At 44.1% G+C, this 24,092-nt stretch overlaps 1 protein-coding gene across 4 annotated transcripts in view; it reads right to left on the bottom strand.

Moving 5' to 3' along the window:
• MAP3K20 (mitogen-activated protein kinase kinase kinase 20) overlaps positions 1 to 24,092 on the bottom strand; it is a 1,515,864-nt gene that overhangs the window by 930,512 nt on the left and 561,260 nt on the right. For all 4 annotated transcript variants that reach the window (XM_069616229.1, XM_069616231.1, XM_069616232.1 and 1 more), the window contains exon 5: positions 9,331 to 9,396. In XM_069616229.1, coding sequence (XP_069472330.1) covers positions 9,331 to 9,396 — 66 coding nt within the window. The remainder of the gene's footprint in view (positions 1 to 9,330; positions 9,397 to 24,092) is intronic.

Here is a 24,092-nt window from a genome sequence, read left to right as displayed (position 1 = left end):
ATCTTATTTGTGTTAGAACAGTGGTAGGGTCAGTTAGGATTAGTTTTTGGACAACAGATATTTTTGTGTTTTGTGACTTTCTGATGACAGACGAGCACTGAAGTTATGTATAAGGACAAGGAACACTCACATAGCAATAGGGAAAGTTAGGTATTTTGTTATCATTTAATAAACATCCAAATTGAAATGTCAACACTGTGGCCGTGTCATTCTTCTGACCCTCCAGAGAGGAAAGAGTTTAGAACAGCGGTAAGGAATGGCCCGAATGTACCCATCTGCTCTGGGTAATGAGATCCGCTATCCTACACAAAAGCATGTGTGTGCTGTTATACACTAAACAAATTACTCAGAAGATGTAAACAGAGCTTGTCAATTTGGTGCCAATCAATAAAAAACATGTGAAATTGGGAGTGACACACTTATACTTCTGCATCTGGCGAGTAAGAATCATTGTGACACGCTCGACTGCCAAGAGACCGCTAATACACTTGGGATAGTACAACTAAAAGGGAACTTACAGAGGCCAAAAAATACAAAACCGTCCTGAGGACACATTACAAACTGTGTCCTGGAGAAAGCATAGCCAGAACCATCAGAGGATCTGCAAATGAAAAAAACAAGTGTTCATGCAGACCAAATTGAGATCCTCTTTCTAGGGTCACATTCCCAGCTGGAAAGGATGCACCCAGATACTTCCAAACAGCTCACTGCACCTCAGGAAGAAGCTCAAAAGCATTCTCGTCTGCTGAACTCCACTCCTAGCTTTGATAAGGATGCAAACTCAGATGAAGTATTGCAATTAGATTATAAAACACTCCCTAGCATAACATAACCTTTTCATGGCTTGTGCAATCTAAAGCTCAATGCCAAAATGTAATATCACTACATTACTGCAATGCTTCCAAGCAGACATGAACTGAGTTGCTGAATGCAATTGGTGTAACAGAACATTCTTAGACTTGCAGCCAATCCCAGTAAGCACATTCTGTACTAGGTTAAAGACAGTTAAGAGTTGATGGTTTGAACACAAATGAATAAGTTTGAGGGTTCAGTCCCACTGACAAACACTTCACACAAAAACGGGTTTTACAGCTTCCCGGAGAACAAGGATGCTCCTTCTTGATTGGGGAAAGTGTACTGCGTAGACTGCGCCACAACTTCATTCATCTATGGAAGGGGGGCAACAATATGAGGGCAACAGTCTGGGTGCAAAAATCTGTACTCGCCACTGGACATTGGCTTGTGATATTTGACTCTTGGCGAGTAAAAATGGTGTGCTGTGTGTATGTATAGAATTGAGGTGGCAAGTGACTTTTTTATGGCTGGCTAGTAGCTTACAACTTGTATTGTTGCCGCCTGGTAACAGTAATGTTCTGTCCAGAATTTGGGAGATTCTTGGTGTCACATACTGACTGAGTCTGTCCTCCAACAGAGTTCAAAACTGACTTGAGCTCAAAGCTCTTTGGAACCTGCTTGTAGTCTATTGCAGCAAGATTAGCCTGACACCAACAGCTACTAGGAACAACTCTTAACTCTCCAGGCTATCTAGTCAGATACAAACATAGTTATGTGACATTAACTCTGTGTATTTGGGAATGTGTATAAAGGAGCATTCATTTAAAGCATGAAGTGTTATATAAAATGGACAAAAGCTTATAACGTGCACCTCATGTGGAAGTTGGGTTCAGCCTTGAGGTGCACTAGCTCCTCATTCTGCAGTGGTAGCTTCTGCTTACTGGGTGATAGCACATAGCCAGATGCTGCTTTCGTCTCCTGCTCATCAAATCCTGATTTCGATCTCTGCTGCAAGTGATGGGGGTAGCTGACGTATGGGTCAGATGGGAAGCGTGGTTCTTGATATTGATTAATGAGCCTATCTAACTCTGACCTGCACAGGAATGATATGAAATGATATGATATGGCATTTATAACTCGCCTATACACAAGTGTTTCAAGGCACGACGAGGCAAGGGAGGGGGAACAGAGGGAAGACAGACAACGATCCTACTAGGCCAGGTGTCATTAAGATTGTGCAAGTGCATGAAAAGGGGAAGGAGGAGAAGCGCGGCGGAAAGGGAGAGAGAACAGTACAGTGCATGGGATAAGAAAATAAATAACAATAAGTAAAAGTACGGCCAGCAGGTTGCAAGTGCAGGGGTAAGTGCAAACATCAGGTGTCAAGTGCTGGTAATGAGAGCAGACTTAACACTCACACGAGGAGCAGACCTGATTATCAAATTCTATCGAGACTATCGATCAAATTCTTTTTCATGGCTATTATATGTTTGACAAAGCAGTAATAACTTTCTGTCTCTCGCAATAAGAGTGCTAAGTGGGTGCCAAATGGAACTTCACAAGAAGTGTTTCATTTGTTCAGTCATCTGTTCATATCATCCTCAGGTTAATCGACTCGTGTATAATAGGTAATAGGTAGAGACTACATGACACAATATTCCCTTACTGGGAAGGCCAGGAAAGAGTCATTTTCTTAGAACGATGGACACTGTGGTAAGTGAGGATCAGGAGACAGACAAGAAGGCATGATTTGCATCAGTTGTATTCTCTTTTCAAATTAAAAAGACCTAATCTTTCCCTAAATCTTTGATACTATGCCTTTTTCTATACAAAAGAAAGTCAAACTGGTGCTCGTCAGGGTGTCAGGATGGTCAAACGTAAGTGAAGTCCTCTGTCCAGAAACCTATTCTAACCAAGTTTCTTTCCCTACTACTTCAAAGGAAACACAAACACAAATTAACAAGACATTTGGGCATTGCCCAATGGAAATGATGGCAGCTGGCTTCTGACCCCCACCCGGGTGTCTCTCATAATAGGTCTTTGCCTATTTTCACAGGGCCAAGTATATAGTTCATGTACTGCAGTCCTGGGGATCCAGCCATGTCTCTCTGTTTCTTTTCTAAAGGAGTTTGCAGTCTCTCCTCTGTTCTGTTTCGCCAAATTGGGTTATTTTTTGTTAACTGATTTTATTATTGTAATAAACATCTCATAGGATAATTCGATCATACAATTCAACGAAAGGTCTTAATAGGTATACAAATACGAATGAAGATACATTTAGACAGAATCAATAAATAAATACTTTTGAGCAATTACAATAAGAAGATCCATAAACATCACATTTCGATTCAATTCATAAATTGAGGACCTAGCCAATTCAAGAAATTGTAATAAGATAATAGAGAAAATATAGACAAATATCTTTTAAAATACATGTCTATAGAAACAAAAACAAACAAGGGTAAACGAAAACAGACATGGGAAAAAGTCAGTACATACTGGGGGTATAAAAAAAAAGAAATCTGAGCAGCATAGGGATATTACTTCATTATGTTAGTTTAAACAAATATTCTTACAATCACATTGTGAAAAGTGGGCAGGAAAATGGAACAAAAGCAACATCCTAGTTATTTGTTAAGCAGTTAATGAACAAATGCAATTTTGATTCATATTTAGCAAATGCAGATGGATTACTAGCAATACATCTTTCCATTCTATGGATATTGCCAATATTATTCCATGAATGATCAATAACCATAGAATTAAAAGACAAGCTTCCTAATAAAACATTGGAAACGATAAAGGGGAGCATCAACATTAAATATCTGATTTAAATGGGCCCATACTAATGTCCAGATTAAAAAAATAAATAAAAGAAATATATTGTTTGAGTTACACTAGCTGATGTAGACACTTGCCTAACTTTCTTCCAGGTGACAGACCATTCATCACAATGGCAATCATGTTCCCATTATACTTCAATTGGCCACTTAATATCCTATACTCTGTTAGTTACAGTTAGCCAATAGAAATGTGAAGTTCTAAATGCTGTTATAGATTCAAGACATTTTAGTTTGGACTGCTCAGGGATTCATTCATTATTTTCCATTAACAAAAGAATATCAGTACATTTATTTACAAGCTTACAATATTGGTGAAGGTTAGACTGCAAGAGGGCACATCTTAGCCTAAACATTTTAAAAGAGGGGGGACTGTGACCTTTAAAAACCTTATAAATATACTTGATGCCCTTTATTTGCCAATATTTCCTGAGGAGGGCTCTACCCCTCACTAGGATTTTGCTGTTACAGATAATGGGAAAGGGAGTTAGATGGGTTATCAATATGTGAGAACAGAAATTATTTGAGTATCGTCATCGATAATCGGATCGGTTTCGAGTAACCATAAAAGATTTATTGAAAATGAATACAAGATCATTAACCGATATTTGCTGAGCAGTTGTCCTTTCAACCAGTAGCCAAAGAGGAATGTCAACAGAAATGTCACTGGAAAACCAGAATTGAGCCTGTTTGAGTATAAATGCTTTATGATAACATCTGAAGTGAGGAAATCTGACTCTCCCATTCTCTCGAGAGCTATATAATTTAGTCAGGGAGATTCTTATTTATTTTTTTTGCTCCCAATAGGAAGTTACATAAAATAGTATTGATATCTTTAAAAAAAAGGAAGATGGCAGTGGAAGAGCTAGCATTGCAGGTACAAAAAAGAAATAACAGGAGGTAGCATAATTTTCATGGTTTCGGGTTTGCCCCACCAGGCTATATATAGGGGAGACCAAGAGGCAATTGAGTATTTAATGCATTTCAATAAAGTATTAACATTTATTTAGATGGATTTTTCAAAAGAGGAGGAAGTCAAAATGCCCAAATATTTAATATGACTTTGACACCATTTAATGCCTGAGAATTCTTATTCATGTTTGAGACACAATGAGTTTAGGGGTTGTGACAATTCACAGGATCTTGTCACTTCTCCTCCCCAGTGGGTAGACCTTCCCTGAGAGGCTAGGAAGGTGAGGCTCTAGTCCTCCTAGCAGTGGCAGAAAGCAGGACCTCAAAGGGAGAGACTCTGCTCCTGGGGATAAGGACTCCCGTTCCGTGAAGGGACTTCCTAGTCCCTTTTCCTTTGGGATGAAATACCTGCCAGGAATCCCTGACAACACTACTGTCTGTTATGGTAATGTCTCTCCAGTCTTTGATTCACAAAGTAATATAACCTAGATCAAGAAGAGCCAAAGAAACCTGCAGAGTAATAACAGGAGGCCTTAGCATGGTACTGGGAAGAGGTGCCCCAGGGAGGCATAAAGATTAGTTCAACAACAGTAAAGAAGGACTTTGACCTTAAGCTGGCGAGGATCAGGCCACAGGAAATAAAGATCAAGAAAGGACTGAGGAATAGAGAGAGCAGCCGATGTGAAGCCAGCCCAGCCCGGGAAGTTTGAACGTGGGAACATAAAGCTGCACGAACGCTGACCCCGGTGGAAGGGATATCCAAGGACGGTCCGTGGAGCACTGCTGTGGAAGCCAAGCTTCTGACCCTTGGAAGGAAGGAGAGAGGAGCCTGCAGTGGCGTGACCTCAGGGAGGTGAACTGTGCGGTCCTGCAACTGCACAGGAGGCATGTGGCCCAAGTCTCTGCAGAGCAGCAAGGACAAAGTGTGAGCAGAGTGAAGGAATAAGTCCATTGCCCCAATAAGAACCTACAATGCAGTCCTGACATGTTACAGGTAACAGGAACAGCAGGAGGCCCGGGAGGGGTTTGCGGCAGTTCAAGAATCAAGAGAGCCTCAGGAGTAATCTCCCTCGTCACAGTAGTAATACCCAGAGAACCAAGAGTCAAGTGAGCCTTGTTAGTAATCTTACTCATCATTGTAGTGATACCCTGAGAACCAAGAGACAAGACAGCCTCTGGAGTAGTCTCCCTTGTCACAGTGGTGATAATTTAAAGAAACAAGAATCAAAGGAATCTCTGGATTAATCGCCAAGAGTGCATTGGGAGGAATCTCCCTCGTCACAGGATAATCCAAGTAGGATCACAGAGGGTATTAGACAACAAGAGCTGTCTGGAGGTAATCTTCATAACGTCATAAAACATGGAAGAATTGCTGGAATTGTAAAGCAAGCTTTCAGAAGCCCTTGGGAAGTAGTAAAGAGACATTTGAGGACTATTGCCAAAGACTATCCCAAGACATTCCTCAAGGCTGTACATGGTTGGTCAGGTGAAGAGAGTAATTCTCCTGCCTGTACTATCATTGTTGAAGCAGAAGCTAGAGCAAAAGAGTAGTGCAAAAGAGATAAAGACTGAGCCAGTTCAACAGGAGAAGGGGGTCATTGTCCTGGTATTAGTTTCATTTGGATGCTGAACCCTTTGTAGATTAATGGTATGGTTAGAGTAGGTTTTTGGACAGAGGACGGACACTTTTCATTTGGACATCCTGGCGACGAGCACCCGAGTTGATGTTTGTTCAGGTAGGGATAACCCTTTAGAGATAGGGAGAGGTAGGTTATTTTCTTTATTTCTAAAATAAAGTGTGGTTGAAACATGCCAGCCCTTTGTCCGACTCCTTACTCCACCATAAGCGTAATATGTCAGACTTTTCTATATTAAGCTTATATCTTGATACATCAGAGAATAGTTGAATAATTGCTAGTAGATTCTTAAGGTTATTACTTGGGTTTTTTATGAACATTAGCATGTCGTCCGCATAGGCAGTAACTTTAACATCTAGGTTTCTGCATATTACACCTGCGTCGGAGGGACACCTTCTAATAAGCACTAGCAGGAGCTCAAAAGAGAGAATGCAAAGTATAGGTGATATGGGCTCCCCTGGCGAGGGCCGCCATTTAATGTAAAATATGGGGAAAACTGTTAATTTATAAAAAACTGATGTCCTAAGATTCGAATATAATAATTTACCAAAGGATATAAAATTCAGGCCCAGACCATCCCATTGGAATGATTCAAATAAAAAATCCCACTCAACCCTATCAAAGGGCTTTCTCATATCACACCTTTACCAACAGATTAGCGAAAGGAAGAAACTCCCGGAACTAGCAATAAAAACAAAATGGGAACGAGATATTAGGAGGGAGATACCTGATGAACAGTGGGTTAAAATATGGGAACAAACCCGTAAGGTATGAAGAAACGCCAGGTTCAGACTCATACAATATAATTTTATCCACGGAGTATACATGACACCATCCAGACTTCACGCGATCAACCCACACCACCCTCACACTTGCCCAAGATGTAAGGGAGCCATGGCAGGTTTCTGGCATATGACCTGGGAGAATCAGATCATTTGAGTATTTTGGGAAGAGGTTGTGAACAAGACTAACACCTGACCCAACAGTAAATATTTGTGCACACCTGAAATGTGTTTGTGAGGGATACTACCCGGGGGGAAATGAAAAAAATCCAGGAGGAAAAAGGCGACTTTTCTACTCATACTAGCTAAACGTAGAATTGCAATCTCTTGGAAAAACCTGAAGGGTCCATCGATTCAATTGTGGCTAAAAGATGTATATCGATGGGGGATGGCAGAGATGGAATTACTTAGGGATCAAACCTCAGCAGATACAGAGGCGAGTAGTAGCATGGACTGGGGACAAATGTAAAATGATATTTTCGCGCTCTGAAACACTTGTGTATGAGCGCGATAGAAATAAAATATCAATATCAATATCAATTATGAGCACCATCAACCTGCGTCCTCCGCGAATGGAGAGACATAAGGAGCGATACATTGCATGGCATAAACTGATCTCCAATGGGGACTATACTGGATGCAGAGAGAGAGAGCAAGAGAGAGAAAGAGAAGTTGGCATTGAAAGTAAATGGCAGCTATTGCATAGGTCAGTGGTAGGAGTGCAGGAAGGAGAACGGGCTGTTTTCTCTTTTTCCCCTCTTTTCATGCTTTGCTATAAAGTCTACTGTTTTGTTATTTCTGGAAATGCCCTTATCATGCCATACTAGACCTGTTATGCTTGCTAGATTGGGCTTGTTAGTTTTCATCCTTCGATACCCTGTTCACATTGGACTTTGTGTGCCTATAGTATACTGCTAATGGGTGCTCAAATCTGAGTTTCCCTGCTTGGTTTTGCTCCCACGTGCCCCCTTGTACTTTTGCTCCTATGTGTCACACGGTATTTTGCCCCTCTGACTTTTTGCTTCTTGGCATCAACTGTGAAATTCCACCACAGTGCCTAATTCAACCGTGTTTTGCTCATCAATGCCCAATGTAACCTCACGTAAATGTCTCCTACATATGACACCGTCACCTGGCAGTATGCTCAGCTACTTCTATGGACCCTAACAGGACATTGCCCTATCTGGGATCCCCACTCTGAATCCCCCACACCCCCAATAACTATTCTCTCCCACTGTCTGCTCAGTACCCAAAGCTGCATACTAACCTGTGTTTTCAGCTCCTCCCTGTGTTGCCCCACTCGCATAAATGACCGGTGCTGTACACTGTCTACTGCCAGAGTTACCAGTTCACTCCAGAGTGCCTCAGGGCATCTCACAAGTAGCTCCCCTGAATGGCAGATCTACTGAGTGACCCATGACACCACTAGATGAATGCTTCAAGCTGTCCACCAGGCCCTCCACTAACCTCTTCCCGCTAACCTCCTGGACCGCCAAACATATGTGCATGAACTAAGCCACTCACAGACAGCAACTGAACAAACCTCCCAATAATATCAAACAACAGAACGCTACACTGCTACAATCAACTCACATATTAGAGTACCAGCCAATGCATTAAGCACCACAGGCCCGAAAAGCTCCACTCTGGACACAAAATGTCTCTGTGCTCTCCACGCGTGAGAACACAGCACACTTAGAAACAGACTTCCATGCAGAGCTCAGGACACTTCAGATCTGCATGCGTCAACACAACATCAAAGCTATCTTGCAGCGGCAGCAGAACGCGGGATAAAACCCAATAAGATAACTTCTAATGGAGTGCAGCATGTTCTTACAACGATTAGCCGTTATGTTATACTGTTAAACGTCAAATCTGCCTTCACTGTCTTTGTAAAAGATTATATGACCTGCCGCCTCTCTAAATGTTTAATTGTAGCTATTGTTTTTAGAGGCCCAATGGATAGCATATCACCCTCTACCAGTAATCTTTATCCTACTTAATTGTTGTTTTCATTGCAATATTTGGCTAGCTGGAGCACATTTACATTATAGCCCTGTAAATAAAAAAGACATTTCCTGGTATGTAGCCAAACCCTGTCTCAATGACCAATGGCATTGTAGCCATGTATAAGCAATAAACATTTTTGGTTCTGTAACCTTACCCCAACCTCTGTTACTCCTGAATTTAGCACCAGTATAAGTACCCCTTCACAGGACTTTGAAAGAGCATGCCCATAAGGTGGCGCTCGACAAGATTTCCAAAAAAATAACAAAGTATAACAAAAATCCCAACACAGTCATAAGGAAAATCTATGCAGCACAATTAATGGGGTGGAAACAAATAATAACAGGGTCACTTTACCGTTTCTAGACTTGAGATCGCGGTGGATTACCCTGATTGGTGCTTCCATGTGCAAGTAGTGCATCCCTGTGGGCAAAGAAGAAAGACCGGTGTTCAGAGCAGTGCAGTTGTACAAGTTCACTGTCAGATACAGGACTTCAATTCTTTCTTGCCTGGAAGCTTACTTTCCTGGTGATTAAATCTAAAGAGAGCATTAAAGTAACAAGCTGTGCCTAGCAAATCTGCTATATTCTATTCATCCCTTTTGTGGATTTTTGGAGTTAATCTTTAACATGTACGCCCTGTGATTCAGTGGAAATTAAGATTTACAACTTTGGTACATTAGCTGAAACTCCATTCGTAGGTTTTGATTGCATCTTAATATACACAATGGCTGCAATAATATAGAAGACACAATGAAAATGAAAAATGATGTGTAGACAATGAAAGAGGAATGTCTGAGAAGATCATCAATTAATCTGGTGCTATTTCAAGTCATACCAAAGATCTTTATCAATTGTGCACAATAAATGAGATAACTTCCTAATTGTGTGTCATATTTTAAATGTTGAGGAATGTGCTGGTGTTGCTAATACAATACACCCTACTAAATACTCAGACAGCTCAGAATGTCACACACTTGCTGCTGTCCTCTGCAGGTAAGTTTGTAATCCCGCCAGCACCCACTCTGGCTTCCATCATTCTAAGGTAGATAAAATGAATACCCTTAAATTGAGTAATTACATCCTCAAAGTTCTTAATTCAATTCATAAAGTCTTACAATGATAATTACAATCTAGTAGATTTAAAAATCGCAATGCTGCAAAAGTCATGGAATTTAAATTTCTACTAATCAGTCGTTGCCTCAAGTTATTGGAACAGATAAAATGTAAATCAAAAACAAAATGCAAAATATGCAGGTTTACCAAAATCAGCCAATTCAGAATTAGATGAAATAAGGTTTCTTTGTAGGTAAGACAATACTGACATTTATCATTATCTTGTAATTTACCCTCTCTTAAGTAAGTGATAGTCAAAAGAAGATTGAATCAGCATCTCATATACGCCAACCTTGAATGAATGATGGGGAACTGGATGAGATATCAAGGCAAAATATCAAGTTTCTTATGTTCATGCATTAGGTGTTGATAAGGTTTAAGTTACTAACCTCTAACTATTGTTCTCCAGCATGGGTCTGGCATGGATTCACATGCTCATGAATATCCCCTGTCGTCAGGCTGGGAATCCTCAGTAAAAGAAAAAACAATTTCACTTTCGCTTCAAAACTGTATTTCTCCTCTAAACCAATCAATGTTCTTTGGGTCATACTGCCCGCATCCAATGACAGTCCGCTCCCTAAGCTTCACCCCTGGTGGCCATCTTCAGATTTGGTAAGCATGTGAAGTGGCAATATGAACCAAGAAGAGCCACCGAGGAGACGGAGGGAGGGTTTGCATGTGAATCCATGCCAGACACATGCTGGGGAACAATAGTTACAGGTAAGAAACTTAAACCTTCTCCAGCATGCGACCTGGCATGGATTCACATGCTCATGAATAATGATTACACAACAGTACATATACACAACCACGGGAGGTTGCAAGGCTACACAGAAACAGTACACTCACCTATGGAACAGACTCACCTCAAACAGGCTGCGTAGCACCGCTTGGCCGACTCGGGACTCCTCACTGGAATCCCTGTTGACACAGTAAAACCTTGTGAAGGTGTGCATGGACCTCCACGTAGCAGCCCTGCAGATGTCAAGCAGGGGCACACTAGAGAGAAATGTTGTTGCTGCAATGGCTCTTGTGGAGTGGGCTCTGGGCTGGCCTGGCAGCAGCCTGCTCGCCCGTCAATGACAGTGCATGATGCCGCCGAAGAGCCACCTGGAGATGGAAGCCTTTGATAAGGCCTTTTCTTGATTTACATGTCCCAAGTTGACGCACATTTTAGAAGTCTTCCGAAAACTCTTAGTACGTGCCACGAAGAACTTCAAGGCACGAGCAAGGTTCAGCAAATGCAAGGCCCTTTCCGCTGGCGATGACGGATTCGGGAAGAAGGCAGGTAACAATAAAGGTTTGTTGAGGCGGAATTCCAAAGGCACCTTTGGCATGAAGGTGGGGTGTGTACGCAGCACCACCGCTGAAGCCTGGAAAGACACGTAAGGATGCTTGCAAGACATGGCCCTGAATCTCCCCAACCGTCCTGGCCGAAGTGATAGCCACAAGGAAAGTTGTTTTGCACGACAGAAACTTGAGCGAGACCTGATGCATAGGTTCAAAAGGTGCTCCTATGAGCTTAGCACTACATTGAGCTCCTAAACTGGGTCAGGAGTCTTCACCGGCGGGAACGTCCTGAAGAGTCCCTTAAGGAACTCCTTGACGAGTCTGTGAGACCACAGCGAAAATCTGACGGAGACCTGGTGTACCTGGATATGGAGGCGAGATGAACCTTGATAGAGGCGTGGACGAGTCCCGCTTTGGCCAAGGAAAGCAAGTCTGGTAGACGTTGCGGACCGTGTCACACAGCGGGGTAATCTTGAGTGTCTGGCACCAACACGGAGAAGTGTTTCAATGTATGCTCATATGTTGACGAGGCTCTGGCCATGGCCATGGCCAGGATGTCCTTACATTCTGCGGGTAAAGCATAACCCACAAACTCTAGGGCTGTAGGACCCATGCCCTCAGGTTAAGAGACTCTGGGTCGTGATGCAGAATCGCCCCCTCGCCCCTTCTCTGGCGAGAAGGTCTGGGACAGTGGCCGTGTGATGGACGGGGCCACTGACAGACCAGCCGGTCCGGATACCAGATTTGTTTCAGCCACGCTGGGGCGACGAGTATCATCCTGCAGTGGCACTGTCTGAGTGTGTTGATCCGACGTAAGAGGAGGGGAAACAGAGAAAATGCATACAGAAATCCTCCCTCCCACGGGAACGAGAACATGTCTCCCATGCTCCTCGGTTGAGGGAACCTGCTGGTAAACCTTGGGCACTTGGTGTTCGCCATCGTCGCGAAGCGATTGATCACAGGCTGCTTCCATCTGCTGAACAGAAGATCCACTTGGTCCTGGCGAAGTTCCTACTCGTGGCAAGAACGCAGTTCTCTGCTGAGCGAGTCTGCAATGATGTTCTTGACTCCCGCCAGATGAAATGGGACGAGGAACATGCCTTAAAGAATGGCCCATCACCACAAGTCCTGGGTCTCCTTGGAGAGTGTCGGTGAGCGGGTTCCCCCCTGTTTTCTTGATGTAAAACATGGTTGTGGTGTTGTCTGTGAAAGAACCTCACCACCTTGCCCTTTCATTGAGGGCAGAAAAGACTTGAGGGCCCAGAATGCGGCCCAAAGTTCCAGGATGTTGATGTGGAGGTCCTTTTATTCCAGTTAAAAAAACAAGCGGGGTGGGATCCTGGGAGTGCCTCTGCCGATCATTAGTCCCGGTTACGAGAGTCTTACCCATATTCGTTAGCTCACTATCTTTCACAGAGGAGAAACATCCAAAGCATTTCAGTCTTTGTCCTGCCCTGGAGCAGTCCAGCACCAAAATGCTAGGCAATTCTCCTCTGAACAAGCATACAAACTGCAACCACAGACTAGGGTTGTAACGGTAAACCGGTATACCGGTATAAACACCGTTGTCAATTTCATTTTGCTTCAATATCCGTTACTGTGTTTGTAACGGTAAACCGAGTGAATACACTTCAATTAATGCATTGCAAATAGGGCTGGGCTGGCTGTGTGTTGTTCACTGACCCTGAGGGACTGGAGGGGGTGGAGTTTGCCTGGGCCCAGGCTGGTCTGGCTTCAGCAAGCCTGTTTTTGTTTTTCAAGTGTACTGCAGTGTACTTCAATTAATGCATTGCAAATAGGGCTGAGCTGGCTGTGTTGTTCACTGAACCTGGGGGACTGGAGGTGGTGGAGTTTGCCTGGGCCCAGGCTGGCTTCAGCAAGCCTGTTTTTGTTTTCCACGTGTACTGCAGTGCACTTCAATTAATGCATTGCAAATAGGGCTGGGCTGGCTGTGTTGTTCACTGAACCTGGGGGACTGGAGGAGGTGGAGTTTGCCCGGGCCCAGGCTAGGCTGGCTTCAGGGAGCCTGGACTCCCTGGAGGAGGTGGAGTTTGCCCAGGCCCAAGCTGGGCTGGGCTGGCTTCAGCAAGCATGGGAGTGGGAGGAGGTGGAGTTTGCCCAGGCCCAGGCTGGGCTGGGCTGGCCTTAGCAGCCTGGGAGTGAAGGAGGTGGAGTTTGCCCAGGCCCAGGCTGGGCTGGGCTGGCCTTAGCAGCCTGGGAGTGAAGGAGGTGGAGTTTGCCCGGGCCCAGGCCCAGGCTGGAACATTCCTGAATCGTGCACGTGTCACTGTTTGGGCTGCATACCCTGCTGTCACACTTCCAAACTCTACGTGCTGTGCCTGTGCCACGGATTTCCAAGGTTCTAGGAAGGTAAGCAGCCCCCAACCCAGGACCGCTATCCTCTTTTTCTTCCCTCCCTTCTCATGGCCTTCTTTCCCTCTGTCCTGCTTCTCCCCCTTTGTTCAAATCTAGTGCTGTATGATTAATGCCCCCTTAATACGTGTGATTGCTACTTAAATGTGTTGTTATTATCTATCTACTATTATTTGAAATTCTATATTTTTAAACAATTGAACCGATTTGGGTGCATCACGCAAGGAAATTTGGCTGTCACACTAAGTTGTCAGCACCAGCTCGTAACAAACTGTCCCCTGAGCTGCACGCTCCATAGACTGATAATGAAGGACATGTTGTTTAATGAGCAGGTCGTAAATAGAGGAGGTTTCTACTAGTGCTGCGGGAGAAAAAAGAATGGCATTGCAGTTGGAAGCACGAGAAGGGGTGTGTGTGATAGTGTCCCAAACTGAGCTAAAGGAGATGTGCCTATTGAGTTGCAATTAAGTGGTACGAGGGTGGACTTCCTACTTTAGGGTTCATACATTCACCAATGTTCCCAATAGTTGGGGTGACTGACAGTCTGTCAGGTTCTGAGACCTGTTGTCTGTACCACATGCAGTGGTCGAAGTGTGCAGGAGCAGTGCTCCCATGCTTTTCTTTTTTGCATTTCACTGTTCCTATACTTTTACTTTATAAAGAAACTGCTCCGGAATGGTTTCTTTTTTAAATAAAAGTATAGGAACTATTAGAAAGTCTGCGTCTGCTGTCTGACCCGGGTAAGGGTCGTGATGTCTCAGATGTGCCTGTGCTTTTCTACATTAAATGCATGCGACCACTAGTGCGCAGGTCGTGTTGGAGTAAAGCACTCACTTTATGTGCCTGAGTTTCCCTGAAGTCTGCAGAGTGACACAGAACCTCTTAAGATTCTGCTGCTAGTGTGCGATTTCAGCACACCCCAAGGCACCTCACACTTAAAGGTAAGCCAGCCTTATAATTAACCAGTTGTTTCATCCCTGGGCCTGGCCAAGCTCTATGGCAATCTGTCAGCAAACGCACGAATGTTAATTTTTATTTTTGCATTTCATTACCGTTGGGTCCCACATGGCATATGAACGGAGATCTTTGCATTGCCAATGCCAATACTACGGTCATGAAATGCAAAAGTTAAAAGCTCAGTTGACATGTGTTTTTTTCTCCATTACTTGAAAACCCATGTTTTAATTCAGTTGTGTGGCTGTGGTGGGCGGGAGCGGTGCTCCTATACTTTATTTTAAACATTTCACTGTTCCTATACTTTTATTTTGTAAAGAAACCGCTCCGGAATGGTTCTTTTTTAAATAAAAGTATAGGAACTATTAGAAAGTCTGCGTCTGCTGTCTGACCCGGGTAAGGGTCGTGATGTCTCAGCTGTGCCTGTGCTTTTCTACATTAAATGCATGCGACCACTAAGTGCGCAGGTCGTGTTGGAATAAAGCACTCACTTTATGTGCCTGAGCTTCAGTGAAGTCTGCAGAGTGACACAGAACCTCTTAAGATTCTGCTGCTAGTGTGCGATTTCAGCACACCCCAGGGCACCTCACACTTAAAGGTAAGCCTGCCTTATAATTAACCAGTCGTTTCATCCCTGGGCCTGGCCAAGTTCTATGGCAATCTGTCAGCAAACACACAAATGTTAATTTTTATTTTTGTATTTCATTACCGTTGGGTCCCACATGGCATATGAACAGAGATCTTTGCGTTGCCAATGCTAATACTACGGTCATGAAATACAAAAGTTAAAAGCTCAGTTTATATGTGTTTTTTTTTCCATTCCTTGAAAACCCGTGTTTCAATTCAGTTGTGTTGCTGTGGTGGGCGGGAGCGGTGCTCCTATACTTTATTTTAAACGTTTTACTTTTCCCATGCTTTTATTTTAAAAAGAAACCAATCCGGAATGGTTTCATCTTAAAATAAATGTGTAGGTAGAAGTTGAAATTTGCACCTCAATGCATGAATGCACTGCACTCAACATTCCCTTAAACAGCAGGTGTCTTGTTTGGGGTTTTGAATTGCGTGTGGGAGGGAGTGGGACGATGGGGTTTGGGGGAGCGTGGTTCAAGTCAGCAGGAAGCATAGCTCCACTACTTCTTTTCGCACACTTCGACCACTGATCCATCCTCCCTTACTTGTCTCTTGGGAATGGTTTTCGTTTAGAGACCTGTATTTATATAAGTGATTTGTTTTTGAATGAGCATCATGGTCACTTTTGGTGGTTAAGTGATTGCCGTGTGTGGCCTTGCAAGGCAGTAACAAGCCTGTGCAATAAATAGTACGTTCTAATTTCAATTATGTTCTATGACAAAAAGTGTTGTCGTCCAGTGTGTGGCCAGGCACTGCTCCTCGGTCTCTAATGGCAGAATGCAGTTGCTGGTGCTAGGGAGTACTTTGCACCCTCGGGTACTAGTGCCATGTAGGATTCCCTGTTGTGTTTGCTGGTGCCTGGGACTTAGTCCCTTGTGCCTTTCCCCTGATGACAGGGAAAACTCAAAAACGTGATTCTCTTATCAGGTAAAGCTCCCTCTCTTTGCCCATACTATGTAATTTGTTAGTCCCTTTTGCAGCTTGTGGGGGGCTGTACCACTATACTCGGGCAGACACAATATTGCTCTGGTCTTTACACGGTAGGATTCTTTGCTAATTATTCTCCTGTTTGATTACCAAATTCCTTGCAGAATTGTTGGTGTCCACCATGCTTATAAACACACGTGCGCACAATACTGCAATAACCGCGGTATACCGTCATTTCAAATGAAGGTTATCATACCGTCAAAAAATCGATATCGTGACATCCCTACCCCAGACACGTGTTTCGGTCTGGTTGGACCTCATCAGTAGAGTGGAGCTGTGCCTCTCTAAGAATAGTGATGAAGGGGTCCACGTCTGGATGCCCCTAGTAACTTAGGACCACCCAAAGTTACTTAAATTATGCAAAAAAACAAGGAAGGGTCCCAGAAGTCCCTCTACTGGACATTAGTCCCAGTTACGAGAACCTTACCCATATTCTTTAGCTCATTATCTTTCACAGAGGTAAAATATCCAAAGCAATTCAGTCTGTACAAGATTTCAGAGACATATTTTGTCCCACTTCCTACATTCTGCAGCTGAAAAACTGTTGCTTGTACCACCTTTTTTATTATACTTCACAACACGGGAAACATTGTATTATAGTTGGGGCTAGGAAACAGCACAATGTTCCTGATGGATGCCAAGGCTCATTGCAAGCTAGGACAAGGGGGAGGATACATCTTCTTTCCTAAGACTTACTCAAGCCAGATACACCTTTCTTTTGAGGGAGCTATCTGTTTTACATTTCATGAGCATTTATTGGGTCAGCATGAATTCCATTACAAATAAATCAATACATGTAAGAATAAATGCGTACTCATATATCTCGGGGGTGTTCAGTCAGGGGTGCTGTTTTTCATGCAGTGGCAATGTAAGGGGCTGTTGAAAGTTTGGGACATGTGTCCTTGACCGAGGGAGATGTGACAATGCCTTGCCTGACTAAGGTATTGATATTGATATTTTATTTCTATCGCGCTCGTACACAAGTGTTTCAGAGCACGACAAGGCAAGGGAGGGGAACAGGGGAGAACAAAACAGTGATCTTACTAGGTCCAGTGACATTGAGAACGCGCAAGTGCATGGGAGAGGGGGAGGGGAAAAGTGCATTGAAGGGGGGAGAAGTGGAAAGTGCGAAGCAGAGGTGAAACAGATAAATAACAATAAATAAATAATAAAGGCAACAAACAGTGGTAGTGCAGCCAGCAATTTGCAAGTGCTAGGTTTAAGGCAGCAGACAGGGTAGGTCTGATAAGTGCAGGAAGAAAAAGGGGGGGCTGTATGGGTACAGATACAGACCCCAGTGCAAGGGGTGGCCCGGAGGCAGTGCGGGAGGGTGGCAGGGTGAGCAGGTACCTGGGCCCGGAGGACAGAGGGTGGCCAGGTGCACGGTGCCAAGAGAGAACAGATCAGCAGGGGAGAAGGGGAGTGAAGGCAGAAGAAAAGAGGAAGGTCTTCAGGTGCTTCTGGAACCGGAGATGGTTCTCCTCAAGTTTTAGAGTGGCAGGGAGGCTGTTCCAGGGAGAGGCCCCTGCCGAAGACAGAGATCTACCTCCAGCTTGTTTCTTGGAAAAACGACTGACCCTGAGGGAGTTAGAGGTAGAGGAGCGAAGAGCTCGAGAGGGGAGGTATTTGCTGAGGGATAGCTGAAGGTATTTTGGACCCAGGCCCCAGAAATCCTTGTGGACAATGCAGAGGGTTTTGAATTTAATCCTTGCATCCACTAGGAGCCAATGGAGAGATTTCAGAGCTGGAGAGATACAATCCCAGGGCTTGAGGCCAAGGACAAGTCTTGCAGTCCTGTTCTGGATTAGTTGCAGAGGGTAGAGAGTAGAGGCAGGTAGATTTAGAAAGATGCTTTTACAATAGTCCAAGCTAGAGAGAACCAGAGCTTGGGATACCATGAGCTTCTAGGGGAAGGAGAGGAAAGGCAGAGTACCTCTGAGGAGGTGCAGTAGGAAATTTGACTTTTTAGAGACCTCTGAGATGTGGGCGGCGAAGGAAAGAGTGGAGTCAAATATGACCCCAAGGTTCTTAGCCTCGCAGGTGGGGGTAAGAGGAGGGCCAAGGGAGGCCGGCCAGAGAGTGAGGGGAAAGGATGGTGAAGGAGTGCCGATGAGGAGGATCTCTGTCTTGCTGGCATTCAGACAAAGATCATTGGTGGCACACCAATCTTGAATGGCAGTTAGGCAATCAGAGATGAGAGAGGTAGAGGAGGTGGCAGAGGGCAGCCTGAAAATGAGTTGAGTGTCGTCAGCGTAGCACTGGAAATTTGAGCAGAAAGTGGCAATGCAGTGGGCGAGAGTTGCCAGGTATTGGTTGAAAAGCCAGGCCGAGAGGTTAGACCCTGGGGAACACCTCCGGTAGAGAGGAATATAAATGAAAGGAAGGACCCAAGTTGGACCTGGGACACAAGAGTGCCAACGATGGCTGGCACAAGAAAGGAAAGTCATTTATCATTCATCCACAATAATTCATTAGTGTTATTCTTGCGATGCTGGGTCTGATCACCTATGAACATTATGCAGACAAAAGACAGAATCAATGTCCTCAGATTAAGAGGCAGGAATGCCTTGTTTTCCATCCCAAATTAACTTTTTTTTAAACTATTGCTTATATGGCTCCAAAATGAACAAATGTTGGAACAGAATGCACACCATCTTACCTGGAGGGTATTGGAGATGCTAAGAATGTCCTGCTAATCCTACATAGTAATGGCTCTCATAAAGGGGGGTGCAATGAGGAACCAGGGATACTGGGGTGGTCAGGCCTGGTACACAGGGTTGTGGTGGTGTGAGAGAATCTGTCTTGGGTGATACTGCAAAGATAAAGGTGCCCTGCAGGGCTCTAGAATCCAGGCAGGGTCTCAGGGCGTGGGAGCCCAGAAGGAGCCTGAAATGACATCTAATGGCATAGCAAAGACAGTTCAAGGTAGTACTAATTGGGGGTACTGGTGTGGAAGGCATAGACGGATGGGGTAGAAGTCAATGGTTGTTTGTTCTCGGGTTGTTCTTTGATGATACAGTGTCCATCAAAAGTAGTAACCCCAGCCAAAGCCCCCTGTGTTTCTCCCTGTTGCTTGATCTGTGTGGCCAGCTTCCTATGCTGTTGGGGAAAAGTCTCTCTAACAGGTGCACATTATTGCTTGGAAGATGCACATGCTGCTTCTAGCTCCACACTTAACTGAAAAAACTCTGAAACGATGTATCGTGGTGACAGCCCTAAAGGTGCCGGTCTGTTTTATCAGCACCCAAAGTCCTTGTTCTTCCTTCATGGGGCTCTCCCGCTATATTCCTGAAACCTCATGAACTTCTCCCACCTTATCGGCATCACCAAAATCATAAGCAGGCTGTTCTGGACCCTGATCCTTCTCCCACTCAATGGTGCTACCCATTTGCTTCGCGTTCTTCAAGTAGAGGATTGATAGGGGAAGTTGAATGGATGTTGGAGCAAAAGAAAATCAAAAATACTGCATGTTCGTGTCATGGACTGAATACTTCTTTGTAGGTGGATATACGGTTGCTGGGGGAGAGGCAAAGATACAAAGGAGATGTCACCTTCATGAATGGAAAAAACACCTCACAATACTCTATGGTACCTCCATCAAGCTCTTTCCAGACAAATAGAAATTGAACCGGTTTACAATAGGGAAAGTGACAGGAAATGGATATTGTACAGCACAGTAACTTACCCTCAGCAATTAAGAGGCATCCAAACGTTCTTAGTCTAGGAAATTCTTCTTCTGGGGTCATTCCCTTGTTGTGAAAGGCAAAGCATGTGCAACATGAATGTTCATGAACTTGAGCTGTCAGCATTGCATGGGGCACCTAGTGTCCAATTTCCTGGTCTCCAGTTGGAGATATGTTGCAGATCTGGTCAGACTTGAAACTGCAGTAATTGGGGAATTCCGATTCTCTCCCTCAGAGTTAAATGCCAAAAGGAACATTGTCAAATCAGCAGAAGTACTATCATAAACATGCCTTACTTTTCTTCTTTTTGCAACGCTGCCATGTTATCTGGGTTCATCTTGAGGGCATATATTCACACACGGCAAGGAAGGTATGCGTGTCTATCTGGGTTGATCGCCCTAATATGTAGATCCAGGTAGTCCCACTAGTGTGAAAAGGGGGGGATGTAGCAGCTTAAGCTGAGAAGAAATGTTATGAAAGATGCAGCTGATCTGTAATCAAGCAAAATGCGTGCCCACATACGGCATGCATTGGCATGGGGTGTCGATGAGATGTCATTGATTAACACCTTGCTCATTTGCCTGAGTCGCGCTCATTTTATGGAGTCTCATATTAAGTATCCACTGCCCCCACCCTACATGTAAATGCAAAAGGATACCTTCATGTCTGTTTCCAAGGCATGTAAGGTTGCCTCTTAGGATGCTGATCAATAGTTCACCACCACCACCCTTGATATGCAAATGCAGAGGAAACGCCGTGGGGAAGGGGACAGAGGAGCAGTGGCTGGGCTAGCCACACCTTTAGGGAGAGCATGTACATGCAATAAATACGTTCAATGAAGCATGACTATTGTGAAATACCATTTTCAGCTGATCTCTTCCCAAATGAACATTGCGTAAATACAGAATTGGTTTAACAGCAAGAAATATATATTAATTTAGACATATGATTTTGAGCAGCTACAGTACAATTCTCATACCAGCATTGCTTGTGTGGGATTGATCGAACGGAGGACACTTTTGCAAAGCAACCGATGTCCCCAAACCACCTATACACCTGCTCTAACAAGTACACCACATTTGACATAATTACTGTCTATTACATGTTTATTGGGTACGACCTGACTTTATGCAAACTAAACCAGGTCACAGACCAGGAGATCATGGATGGTGTAGAGCGTTATCCCCCTTGCTATGAATAGAACATTACAATCAAATTCCACATCACCCAAGTTCACCTTTTTTTGTTATCTGGACTGGTCTTTTGACTGGACCAGCTGCATAAAGTCCATTTAACTGGTGCCTTTCAGAAACGGCTGAAAAAATAAAATAAAAAGACAACACTGTTCATGAGGCTCAACACACTTAACTGTTTGCTTTCCCCAAGATGAGTGTTCTTAATGCTCTGGCTTTGACCACCACCTAAATGCTTGGGTGCCTTACAAAGGGGTGCCGGTGCACACTGTGGACATGCCATGCATGTGCTAGCACATTCCACCCCGGTTTAATGACAAGAAGACATCAGGGGCCAGATTACAGAAACTTTGCCCGGGTGCAAGTGCAAAGTTTGCACAGTATTGGCACCAGGGTAAAGTTTGCCATATTTTTGTAAACAATGGGACACATTAGAAAACTATTGCGCCAGGACAAGTGCAGTTTGGCAGGGTATAAGCACCAGGGCAAAAATGTAGCAGGTGCAAAAAAGATACATTTTCAATGTGTTTTTTTACCAGGGTAAAGTTTGCCCTAGCGCTAAGACCATTCCGTATTAGCACTAGGGCAAACTTTGCCCTGTTGCAAAAAATGCAGTGAAAATGTATCTTTTTAGCACTAGGGCAATTTTAGCATTGGTACTTTTAATAAGCCAAACTGCACTTGTCAAGGTGCAATCGTTTTCTAATATGGCCCATTGTTTTTAAAAAAAATAGGGCAAACTGCCCTAGTGCTAATACTCTCTGATTTTGGTAATTTTATTGCCTCCGTTCTCTATCGTATCACCTCCTCCCCAAAACTCCCCTTCCTTTCCACAAAGGATTGGTGACAATATAGTCAAAATATGCCAGCTTCTGGACACCGCCAAGCGCTGTAAGACCACTACGCTGGTGATGGGCACAGTATAAATATTGGGTAACACAACATAACTGCTAGCATTCCTCGTGCACAAAGAGCCTGCGTAGCAGCGACAACAAGGAGTAAAGATCCCCTCACGCACAGCATGTTGAGCACAGGCAGGCTTCCCTCGCATAAAGAACAGGCCCCTCACTGAAAGGCGTGCAAACTTTGCTTACTTAAAGGGAATAGGTATAGCACTGAGAGCAGCAGTGCAAGCTTCCCTCACATAAAGAACTGGCAAGGCATAGGCCGAAGTAGTGCAAGGTTATGTCTGACAGAAAACAGGCTGCGCACAGGCAGCAGGTGTGTGGTCTTTCCTCAGGCCAATAGCACACACCACATGCAGCAGCAGTGCACACTCCCATCCCTCAGAGAGCTGACACAGTATAGGTAACACAGGTGTAAAATGCACTTACAGGAACAGGGCAGGAAAAGCACAGCAAGAGAACGATCTTCGCTTAAACGCAGAGCCAGACACCAAGGTACAGCACCGCCATTGAACTAATAGCAGAGATGTCTCGGGAGGATAGCTCAGGGGCAACGTGCTCGCCTTGGAGCAACACAGGGTCGATCCCCGGGTCCGTGCTTAGAAACCTCTGGGTATTAAGGGCGTTATAAATAACCTATCATATCAATGCAATCTTGCCTTACAAAGCAGGTGCAGCTGCAAAAGTGGCAGGAGCAGCAGCTGTCCCCACCCCACCCCATGATCTCGGAACTGGAGTATTAATGTATCCACTAGCGCCCTTACCACCCCTCAGAGGTCAGCTCCATTCCTCTGGCACAGTACAGGGTAAGCATCTTGGCCTATTAGGTGAATAAAAAGAGTGGAGTCTTGGCACCACACCTTTTACAGTATCCAAACAAAACTATTTGAGGTTCCTTTTTAAGATTTAAGCTAAATCTGTAGCTGACCAAGCAAGTGTTGATTAAATATGGTCTTTTGGAGGATGGCAGTACCTTTTGTAGGTTCAGTAATAATATGAAGGAGAAGGAATCTTTGAAACATCCTTTAGTGCACTGCCCTATCCTTCATGGGAAGCCTAGTGCATCTTTTAAGTAAAGTGTGTATCCTGGGGGATTCTGAGCAACTTTGGAATTTGCTGCTTGAGGGGAACCTCTACCTCAATTGTGGTTGATTTTATGAGCTGCTTGAAATTGATGTAAACCTTTTAGCATTGTTTCTATTTTGATAGGATTCTGTATGCATTTTAAAATGTTATTGAATTTGGTATTGGAAATGTTATTGTAAATCTTAATGTTTAAATGTTGAAAGCTTTTTTAAGTACTTTCGTATTTTACTGCATGTCAAAGGTTATGGTTTAACCAAATGACATTAAATAAAACGAATACAAAATAAAAACAATAAAAAGGTGAATTTGATGGAAATAAGGTGCTGCCAACAAAAACCATGCCAGCAACATTCACATGTGCTTTTCTTTACAATGTGGGTGAGAGGCAGGGGTATAATGGTAGGTGTAATGAGCTACAGGGTGGTACCTCTTGGTAAAAACAAGAAAAGGACCGGAATGCTGCTGGCGCTGTTTTTACAATGAAACGAGAAAAACGACTGCTCTGAGATGCAATGTCCTTTAACTCCAAATACATTTTGTAGATGAATTCACTCGGCCTTCCTTCCTTGAGGTTTTCTTTCTTCATGTGAATACCCACACTAAACACCATCCAGGATCCAATCAGAATGCAAAGAAGCAGTTAATTATATCCGCGCCGCTTCTGGCATTGCCTAGTCGCCCCATTTACCCCAGGATTTGGCTTTGTTCTGCAATGCAAGTGCATCCGACCTCCATTGGAAGCCACAAGGTCTTCCACCTTCCAAGATGGCCAACCGCCATCTCCTCAACCTTCTACCCGGACCCACAGCACTGCTCGCACTGTGATTGACCCCTCATCGGCATTTGTAGCCAACCACAAGCCGGCAAGCTTGGAGCCGGCCCACATCCTAAGGCACACTACGA

Source organism: Ambystoma mexicanum, chromosome 9 (genome assembly GCF_040938575.1).
Source record: "Ambystoma mexicanum isolate Mex_15411 chromosome 9, UKY_AmexF1_1, whole genome shotgun sequence".
In the NCBI taxonomy this organism is placed as follows: Eukaryota; Metazoa; Chordata; class Amphibia; order Caudata; family Ambystomatidae; genus Ambystoma; species Ambystoma mexicanum.
Note: the sequence above shows the minus strand (reverse complement) of the source record. Positions and strands in the feature narration are given on the sequence as shown.